An 11211-nucleotide genomic window follows, 5' to 3' on the forward strand; every position below is an offset into this window, starting at 1 on the left:
CACACACACACACACACACACACACACACACACACAAAGCTAAACACACATGCAGAAAGAAGAATGTTTAGAAGAAAATGCATTTATGCACATGGACATGTGTGCACATATCTCTACTGTACAGTAAAGGTGCACCATGTAGAGAGAAATGAGAATTAATGACACAAGCATGACACACAAATGCACATACACACACACACATGCACATACACTCAGACCACATGATGGTTTGCTGTCTGAACTTTTGCTGAGCCCAGACTCTGTCAGAGAAAGAAAATGTGTGTGTGTATGTAGTTCCCTTTCTATTGGTCATCACTTCCTGAGGAAAAAACTTGACCACACACACACAGATATGCACATTCACAAACACACACACCATTCTCTTATTGCTGCGGCTGTCACTTAGATTTTCACTAGTGAGCTGACACAAAAAACTCTCCAAACAGAAACRGACGAACAGGGTGAGTGGACCGTCCTATGTGTCCATAAATGTGTGTGTGTGTTTCTGTTTATTGGGTCACCTTGTTTCTATGTTGTGAACTGCATTTGTGTAAATGATATAATATTTTCAAGGAAGACTCAGTTGTTACAAAATTCACAGCTGTGGTGTCTGTTCAAGTAGGCACGGTTGGTGAGTTGTTGCTTCTTTCTGACTGTTGATCTTCTCATTGGTTTGCTTTAGCAAAGGGACCTAGCTGAACCAATGGTTATGGTTATGGGGATGGGTGAAACCCATGTGAGCGGGGGCCTCATAAGTGGGCCCGTTACTCTCCCCAAAATAGACACTGAGCTTTTAATCAAACCTTCTGGTCCCTCAGAAGAAGGACACCAGGTTGGAAACACTCAGTATTCTGAGCTTCTCGGGATCCATAAAAGGTTCTCCAAGAATTCTTTCCCTTCGACTACTCCGGGCCAAGCATTGGCCCAAGTAGTGCAAAGAGGTCTCTAATTCAATGCCACAGGCATCGCACAGACCATTTTTCATGGAGTCCCATCACCATTGTATGGTGGTTGAGCAAGTTTTGCCCAGTTAGGACTCCAACCAAAGTACTTAAAGTTTTCCTCGTCAGGGCAAGAAGGGCTCTTCCAAACCAAGGATTTGGGCCATTTATCAGTTCTCGTGCCTGTCTGCATTCCGTCAGCTCCCTCCAGTGGATTGAGTGTTGACGTCTGATCCACGCCTGTAGGGCAGTCCTTCAGATTGTTGTTGAAATGCCTATACAGTAGCAGGCTCTGGTTCATTAAAGTGGGCTTGACTGCCAGCTCTTGCAAGGCAGTCAGCTCTCTCATTACCATAGATGCCATTATGTCCTGGTACCCATTTAATAGTAACACTGTTAACTCTCCCCAGTTGGTTGACTGCTTTGGTACACTCTCAAGCCAGTGGTGACGTAAAGCRTGGCCCTTGGAGAGCTCTAATAGCAGCTTGGCTATCTGTTGGGATGAATATTTCCTTCTGCAAACACTGCAGTTCTTTGAGAGATGCCACATATTGGTGGACTGCATATATCTCAGCTTGAGATACCTTTACAAAACCACCTAGTGGGTAACTGTACTCTCTCTCACTGTGGTTGTGCAGATTCAGCACCCTTGCACCTACTGACCCCTTTATAAGGGATCTTTCTGTAAAACAGTAAAAACAATCAGGAGACAGGTCCACCATAAAGAAATGACTCCAGGCTGACCTATCTTCAATCTCTGTCTTAAACTTGTTTCAAAATTGTAATTTTTGACCATTTTGTCTCTGGGGCCTGCAGTTACTGGAACAGCAGCAACTGCCCAGTCCCAGATTCTAGTGTGTTGTGAGTCGGATAGGCTTTTCCACCTACCAGACTGGTGTAACCTTACCGCGCTGGATGCAGCCTCCCCTAAGATGTGTAAATCCAGTGGAGTCAGATCCAGTAGGACTTCAGTGGCTGCCGTTGGTGTTGTTCTAATGGAACCTGTGATGCTCAGGCAAGCCATTTGTTGCATATGGGTGAGCATCACTCTTGCCACCCCAACTTTAACTCGAACCCACCACATAAAGCAGCATAGCATAGCATGGGGCGGACTATGGCCGTGTAGATCCATCTGATAACCTTTGGGGTAGCACCTCAACGACTACCTGCAATTCGCTGGCACTGGTGTAGGCACATTGCTGCCTTCTTATACTTTTCATTTATGTGTCTTTTCCAGTTAAGCTTCCTGTCTAGATAGACACCCAAGAACTTAACTGACTCTGACAGGGAGAGTTCTACACCCTCCAAATTTGGAGATGAGTACCCCTTCCTYGACTTCTTTTGAGTGAAAAGAACCAATTCTGTCTTTTTTGGGTTGACAGAAAGTTCCTGCTCGCGGCACCATCTGGATACTATGTTTAGTCCTCTTTGCATTAGGTTTACAGTACCCAGGCAGAAGCCTTCTATAAGTATGACCAAGTCATCTGCATATCCTTGTGTGTGAAGTCTAGATCTATTCAACTCAGTTAGTAGGCTGTCAACCAGGAGCCAGCACAGGGGCAAGATTACTCCTCCCTGTGGATAGCCCCGTCTGAGGTTAACAGTTATTGAACAGTCCCCCAGAGTTGAAGATGCTTTCCTTGTCCGAAGCATGAAAACGAGCCATGTTRTGGTTGTCTCATCCACGCCTTTGCTGGCAAGTGCTCTCTCAATAGCTTCTACAKGAACATTGTCAAATGCCCCCTGTATGTCCAAAAAGCAGCCAAGAGCATATTGTCAACGTGCCAGACTGCATTCTATTCTCAAAACAACATCAAGTAAGGCTGTTTCTGTAGAAAGACCTGCCTGATACGCATGTTGTTTAGGACTTAATGATGATAGCATTAAGGCGCCATCTCTTATACTGTATGTCTGTGTATCAACCTTTCCATTCCCTTCAGCAAGAAAGATGTTAAGCTGATGGGTCTGAAAGATTTTGCTTCTCTATATGTTGCTTTACCAGGTTTGGGCAGAAATACGATTTTTGCCATCTTCCACCCAACTGGTACATAACTGTTTGCCAGACAAGCAATATACTGTATATTGTAGTTATTGTGTCCAGAAGTAAATCCACTCCTCTTTGAAGAAGCACTGGGAAAATACCATCTGGACCACAAGCTTTAAATGGGTCAAACATATTAATTGCCCATTTTACTTTAATTTTCGTAATGATACTTGCAGCTCTGCTCCAGTCGTCTTCGGTTGGATTTAAGGCGGCGACTGTGTCAGGCTGTGCAGTCTCTTCTGCCCTCGCTGAACCAAACTGGGACACTAACACAACTATCAAATGACACGCTCAATCTAATCTGATGTTTTACMAAATATAAGTCGTGAATAACAGAAGAAGAAAAAAATCACATTCAAATCAGACAGAGGTTATCTTTTGGGCAATGATTGCGGTTTCAAACCTCTCAATGACACACTTTAAAGACTTTGTATGAATAAATTCAGTACCAAGCCTGTAGGAGGRTTTTTCAGATCAGAGCAGACTTTCGTTTTTGTCAAGAGGGCAGTCCAGACCTCCACTTGACACCTTGTTTGCACTTGGTTTTCCAGCACTCTCCTGTTTGATCATTCAGGTGCAAAAGGGGAAGGCCCTTTTCAGGTAAATCTGCTGTAGTGGCTTCACACTAACAGAAAAAAGAAAAGGTGGAAGTTTCCTGAAGAGTAAAGGAAGATTTTTTGACACTTTTTTTTAAACTTGCTGCTTTTGAAGTTTATTGAAAGCATTTTATTTCAAAAACTAGGTTGCTTAGTCAATGAAACCACAGCATTTGTTACAGTGCACAGTGTTTCCAGAGCCTCACAGTTTCCTTAGAGAGGACTAATCAGACAAAAATCAACACTCTTCATTTTTCAAAGAAAATGTGGGGACTGTGAGGCAGACRCGCAGGCGGGCACGTCTTTGTTTTAGTCACTGACGCTGAACCACATGCTGTTTTACATGAAGAGKTCAGGAAGTCACAGAATTCGGTCTTCACACTTACTCTCTAGCTCCCCCCCCCAAGCACACACAAACACTTTCATGAAAACACTTATGACAATATATTTGGCTTCTTGGGTAAAGGGAGAAAACCATACCCTCCTTTACTTTCTACTTTGCAGCACTTTGTGTTGACACCTATGTGCCAGCCATACAAACTGTGAAACTGAACTAAATTCAGCAAACGTGCAGCTCTAAGAGACATAATCATGTTTACCTTAAAATATTTACCTGCTTTCTGTTTGCTTCTATGGTTATCTATATATATATATAAATCTACTTCTCCTTGTGTGAGTTGTATCCAAATCGTCAAACTTTTGTTTAGAAATTTAAACATATTTTTACCCAAAAGAAGAATAATGATAGATCATTTATTTCCTGATTATAATCATTCAGTCCCCGCCCTGAAACAGGGTACATAGTTTTTTACTCAGGGTGCAGATAAGAGTGTTAAGACCTTGAATGCAGCAGGGCAGGTTCTTTCTTTTGTCTTCCACATAACTAAATATATCAAACTGCCTTATGTGTTAACTTCCTCAGTCTCTTAAACTCTTCTTTATTCCTTCATTGTGYATTTTTGTCTCCGCTGACCGTTAAATGACTTTTACTGCATAGGAGTTTTGATGCTTTTAATTCTCTAAAAAWGTTGGAGTAAGTTTAAATAGTTCTCTAAAAGCACTTTTTTGCTAATCTTTTTTAAATAAAGTTATTAAAGGTGTATTCATTGTACGTAATGAGGGCYGCAGTAGCTCGGTGGTCAGTGCCGCTGAGGCTGCAGGTTTAAGGACAGGTTGTGTCAGAAACGCTACATTTTTCACGAGTTGCTCAATGCAGCAACCCCCGCAGAAGGGAGCAGCCGAAAGAGAAACAGCATGCATTTATTGCGTTAACACTTACTTATTAAAAGCACAAACCATACAGTAATACAATACCCTTCTTTTGCTTCAGCCTTTTTGGACAGAGTGATTGGTATTGTGAAGAAATCTGAGCATCAAAAACGTTACATTTGTTTTGCAACCCTGTCCCTGAAGAAAAGATTTCACATTTTCCACTTGATTTTTCCTCATTCTCAAACGCTATTGCATTCAGATTTTGTAAACAGCAGCACAGACTCATCAAGCTGACTATTTTGCAACCTATTTTCATGTGGTAATACAAGATTTAATGTCAGACTCTGCACTTATTTCACTGTTGTGCCATTGCATTAAACATGAAATGTGTTTTCCTAACTTATTTTCAAAACTTTTGCATTAAAAGCTCATTTTTTTCATCTAAAATAAGTCGACTCWGTCCTACAGCTGATTCAGTGTAGTTGCTTGTAGCAGTTGTCAGACTTGCCTGCCAGTTCGCTCTTAGCACTCTGTTATTGTGTCACAACAGAAGCAATAGATAATAGAAAGTACTTTTAAAAACCGTACTCGTACCTGGAAGTCAAGCTCTGACACGTGGAAATCTGAGAACTGGCTGAAGACACCGGCACAACAGTCACACACGTGCTGACATGCACACACCTTTACAGATGCGAGGCAAACACATCCCTTTACTAATCATTTGTCACCTTTTATAATGTCTGACAGCTTGTTTTCCTACGCCACACTCACAGATACAAACTTGAATTTGAAGAGATTTTGCATTGCATTGTTTCCAAGAACAATCTCTAGGGAGCGGTTTCGGTCCAAACTTGTTTTCACCTTCTGATATGACATGATTTAAAGACTTGGTGTAACTGCCAGGTTTCTTTTTTTTTTTTCTAAGCGTTGAGTACAAAACATGAATTTCCTCATGTAAGGGGTTTTTTTCCCCCCTCAGAGTCTCTAGGGTGCAGTTTGCTTTCTTTAAGTGGTCCAGGGACTCGCTCTCTGTCACCCATTTCTTTATCTCTTATGCCTTTCACCTCTAAAGCTCTTCCTTTCCCATTAGATATCTTTCCCCATATAGTGACTTAATGCCAAGCAGAGCACAAGTCGTCCCATTGCTCCAGTGCTCTATCAGTTGGCAACAGGCCAGCAAACGGAAAAATAACCAGGTTTCTCTGGTTATTAATAGTCATCAGCTTCCAATGCAGTGGAAGCTCCAGCATGTGGTCACATACACAATATTTCGCTGTCCTGTTGTGGAACAATACCACAGTCCATGAGAATTTTAAGTGGACCCCCGCTGATTTTTCAGCTGCCGCATTCCAAGCGAGTGAAGAAAAAGGAAACAAAATGCATTTGGTTGAGGAGGATGTTTGTTCCAGAGGGATGTTTTGCCAAGTAATTTGGAACTCGTGAAAGTCATTTTTATACCTGGTGCCATCTGGGCATTACTATTTTAGCTATGTCCTGTTGCATAATTCTTTGTTACGTTTTTTTTATTCTTTTCTATATTGGGCACTGGAGTTTGGCTGAGGTTCATTTTGAGATTCTGTAATGTTATAAAGGTTACGTGACGGATGTTTTAGTTCATGGACCTTTATGCTCTATTGTATATTTATAAACTGGAGCAACTGGGTTTTCCTATTGACAGTCCTTTGAGTTCAGATCTTAATCATTAAAACAAATAATAATTTAAAAAGAAATAATGATAAATATTGGAGAAATGAAAACTTTTCTGCAAAAATATTTTACAGTAAAAAACAATGTTACTTGCTTTAATGTTGCATCTGTGCATTGCTGGTTAAAACCAATGACAGTGCTAAATGTTTTTAGATTATCTTCAAAATCACTGTTTGCTTTAGTAAGTCCACAATGTGTCTTCCTGTTAGAGGAAATATTTAACCTATTACTACCAAAAAGTAGAGTGGAYAAAAACTAAGACATTTCATTATTTAGCCTTTTTTTCTTTTTMTTTTTACTTTAAAGTGACTGTGACATCAAATTTTTGTAATAAATATGAAAGCATTTTTGGAAAGACAACATTAATTGCATACTAGAAAACARTTTTCACGCCGCTGGGATGAACAGTTGTTGAGATATTTGCATGTARAATAACAGGAAGTGATGTCAAAGGGGAATGTCTGCATGTGAACAGAGTGTTATTAAAATGGCTAACAAYGYAGACTGTAGAGAAGAATTTGATAYTTCTTTAAATTATTTTGAGTCACTATCCAGGACAGATATTATTTCACTAAGCAAAGACCAGAGAGTTCCTTTTCATAAATATTTCCCCTTTGATGTCACTTCCTGTTTCACTTTTGCTGAGCCAAGTTCAAAAGAAAATATGCCAGTTGTGTGACAAAATGGGCMAAGTTGTGTGTATTATGTCAGGTTTCAAGATGTTTTCTTTGACTTTTTGCATTTGAAGAATATRCATGTCACAGGTATTTTAATAATCTTATTATTTGGGATTTACTTGAGTGAAAGTACTGAAAAGACGACAATGACAACATTCAAATATGCTATGAATTTTTGCTTTATATGACGGCCTTAAACAAGTGTATCCACATTGCTTTATGTAAACTGTAGTAATCTCTGATGGTTGGACTTTGATCATCTCAGCTGATTTTTTYCCCTCCAATAACTGATGATTTGTGTTAAATATTGGACTGACTGAAAAAAAATCATTCTTCTGTGCCCCTGCCGATAAAATRGTGACTAAATACATTTCCAGAATGTTTTGCAGGCTTTTCAGTAAACCAATATTTTGGTATCATCTGATTTAAAGGCCAAAACTGATTAAAAAAAACATCATCAAGCCATAGAAGCTCTATTATTGAWATCCTGACAATAAATGATCTAAAACAGTCAGGAATTTCAAAATGAAGAAATCAGAGGGAAATGTTCAGCACCATCTAGTTTTAAAATATTTCAGTGCTCAGAAAGTGGAACTTTTTTGTCAGAAAACTAGTTCTGCATCCTTGGCCTGCTTTCCGTGTCCTTTGGTTGGGCAATCTCGCCACTAGCCACCCAAACAGCATCAGAGGAAGACAGTGTTTTGAGCAGAAGAGACGTTCCTCCTTGCCAGAGTTCATCTTGTCCTCCCTGTGACAMAATCTGCCTCCCTGCTCTCTTGATAACAGTCAGACAGCAGGAATGAGCAGGAGGACTGAGGGTACTGCTCGTGTTGTTTGGATGGGAGTGTGCATGCCCGCACTAATGTTTGCAACTTTTTCTGAGTGCACATTTTTAATGATTAACTCTATGTGGAATGTTACATGTGAACTTGAAGTATAAATGTGTAAATTTCTACTCATTTTTGCGGTCTGGACTTTTTGTTATCTTTGTCTTTTTTCATTTTTCGTGTTTCTCCTCTCATCAATGACTGTTAGACTTGTGTTTTGTTTTATCAAGGCCACATAAAGTCGAGACGTGATACATTATTGTTTGCTCGTATTTCTGCATCATATTGCATTGGCTAATGACTCCTTTCTCCTTTCTTGCGCCGTAGACATGGTGGACACTCAGCAGCTCCTGGCTTGGCCTGTTGGTTTCAGCCTGAACACGGTGGACCTGCCAGAGCTGGACGACAGCTCCCACTGCCTTGACATGAAACATTTGTCAACATCAGACTACGCCTCCATTTCCTCCTCCTCCATCCCTTCTTCCTTGTCCCCCCCACTCGTGTCCTCCATCTCATCCGCTGGTGTGGCCTATGACATCAGCCCATCGCTGAGTGAGGAACACCTGACCAACATGGACTACACAAACATGCACAGCTACAGGACAGAACTGGACACACACAGTAAGTCTGTTGATCACTCACCAAACATGTCAACTACCGTATTTATTCAAGTATAATACGTAAAATTAAATCCATAAAATCATCCATAAAGTTGGGGGTAGTACTATACTCGGATAAATATTTTTCTTATGTATTTTAATTGAAATATCGGCTTCATTCACAAAATGCATGAGTCCTTAAATGAGATCGCATCGTAAAAAGCAGTTGAAACGAGCTTACCTCTGACACTCCTCCATGCTTCACAGCGAGATAATAACAGATCCAGGCAGGCGACATGATGTGGAAAAAAGGGGGAAAAAAGCAGTGCTGCAGCTCAGTAATGATAACGAACTAATGACATTAGCGTGTAACTGGGCCGCTCCTCCTCGAACAACAACAAACACGTTTGCCTGTAATGGCTGCCGTCTACCGGTGTTCTGAAAAAGTTTGTATCCCTGAAAAAACGTTTCCCCACCAGAGGGGGTGCCTGCGAGTAGGAAGTAATCTGCTTTTCCCCCACAAGATGGCCCAAATCTCATGTGAAGTCTCTGACTTTTGTGTTGGCGCATCCTGGTGGACTATGTGTAAAATGCCAGAATTCATATGATGCTGCTACAGCTGATATATATTTGTTGTCAAAATACTTTTTAGGACATATGTTGTTAAAATAAAATGAACAGTCCAATGATCATTTTACTGATATGTATAAAGACTGCAAAGGCTGAAAAATCTTGGTCTGAATGAAATTGGAGGTAGTTTGAGGATTAAATTTTTTATGCTTTTTAAGCTCAAAGATGGGGTGGGGGGTCGTATTATACATGAGATCGTATTATACATGAATAAATATGGTAGTTTTTTTTCTCTTTATGTTCAAATTTGAAACATCCCATTTAAAAACAAAAAAACAGAGCTTTACCTCTTAATGTGAATATGCTAATATTCAGATGTCTTATTTTTGTATTAGATTCAATCAAGTTGGAACCAGAGTCGCCTCCGCAGTACGCTGACAGTCCCGTCTTCTCCAAGTTTCCAGACGATACGTCAGCAACCCCGTTAAACATCGAGTGTCGAGTGTGTGGGGACAAAGCCTCAGGGTTTCATTATGGCGTCCACGCCTGTGAGGGCTGTAAGGTAGGCCAGAAAGACACAACAAATGAAGATGAAACTAAGATAAATTAACAAACCCAAACAGTTTCTGGAATTGTTGTTTTTGGTTAATCAAGGTAAGACTATACTTTTTAAAAAAACAACAGTTTGTTGTTTCAATAGAAGGACGGCATAACTACAGCAAATGAAATTAGGCCCTTTATGGTATTTTTTTGACATTCAGTTTTTAACAAAACATAATTTTTAAATTTTTATTTCCAGTCATGTTAGAAACCTATAGAATTAGCTGAAGATTAAATAAAYATTGGCAGTAATACCACTTCTGTTTTGCATCAGCCAACTGTAATGGGTGTTACAATTTCTAATGCAAGCCTCTAAGTTTTGTTTCTCTTCAACTCTTCCTTTTTTTTTCTGTCACTCTGTGTCATCCTCTACATGTCGGTGGAATCAATATTTGCAATATGCTTGGAGAAGTGGGCAGTTTTTAATCTTTTTGATGTCTGTCACTCTAACCACGAGCCCCGAACATTTTCCACTCTTCAAGAGCTCGACACAGCCAAGTGCCTCTGCAGACACAATCAGCCCCTTAAACTTTTTGTCGGTGTGTCTGTCTGCGCCGGCTCTATAGAGTATAAATAACTGATAGAGTGTGGGTGAAGTGTCAGACGTATTTCCATTTTCTTTGAAATATTTTGACATTATAGGAAGGTGAACTAAAAATTGTTGCAGCGTGTTCCAAGCACAAATGAGAGGGATTTTCAGTTTCGGCACTTGTAGTGTGCATCTTTCAGTTTGGTTCCCAGAAGTGTTTACAGGTTTAAAATTATACATGCTCAGCTGGTGGTATGCATACTGCAGACATATACACATGTGAGCTATGTTTAAATGGTAAATGCTAATATATAAATATAATAAATACAGCAAATAATTCACTTTTTCTCTTTTTTTACTAACAAGTGAAGACTGTCAACTGCAGYCTTGTATGCATACAAATTATTTCTTCTTATTGATTTTGGAGGAATCAGTTATTAGAGTCCTGTTTAACTAAAGGCTAAAGAAACCATGCATGCACACATCTTGTTAAATCTAAACCCTTGTGTTTTTGATTGTCATCACACAGGTGCCTCAAGTATAGTTAGATTAAACATGTTTCAGTGCAAAGCAGTGTCGTTTTAGTGCCTATAAGCTGTTCAATAAACAGCACACTCCTTTCTCCAATGGTAAATGTGCAAAGAAGCCAAGATGCCAATTTGAGTTGATTAAACAGGAAATGCAATGATCTGTTTAAAGGGGACCCATTATGCAAAATTCACTTTTTAAAGTTTTTTTTTACTCAACTTTGGGTATGTACTTCTTAAAAAAACAGTCCTAGGACCAAAAAATGGCACCCAAGGGCATATTTACTGTAAGTAAATGCATTTTTAATGTATATTAACGACAAGTTTTATACTTCCGTCATTTTGTGATGTCACAAGCCGTACGACAACCCACCGGAACCTG

General features: G+C 39.9%; 1 protein-coding gene across 2 annotated transcripts in view; it reads left to right on the forward strand.

The window, feature by feature from the left end:
• Window positions 1–11211, forward strand: part of pparg (peroxisome proliferator-activated receptor gamma) — a 38661-nt gene that overhangs the window by 13816 nt on the left and 13634 nt on the right. For both annotated transcript variants that reach the window (XM_014002838.1, XM_014002837.1), the window contains exons 2-3: window positions 8332–8625; window positions 9569–9735. In XM_014002838.1, the coding sequence (XP_013858292.1) occupies window positions 8334–8625; window positions 9569–9735 (459 nt within the window). In that variant the 5' untranslated portion in view covers window positions 8332–8333. The remainder of the gene's footprint in view (window positions 1–8331; window positions 8626–9568; window positions 9736–11211) is intronic.

Source organism: Austrofundulus limnaeus, unplaced genomic scaffold (assembly GCF_001266775.1).
Source record: "Austrofundulus limnaeus strain Quisiro unplaced genomic scaffold, Austrofundulus_limnaeus-1.0 Scaffold15, whole genome shotgun sequence".
Lineage (NCBI taxonomy): Eukaryota > Metazoa > Chordata > Actinopteri > Cyprinodontiformes > Rivulidae > Austrofundulus > Austrofundulus limnaeus.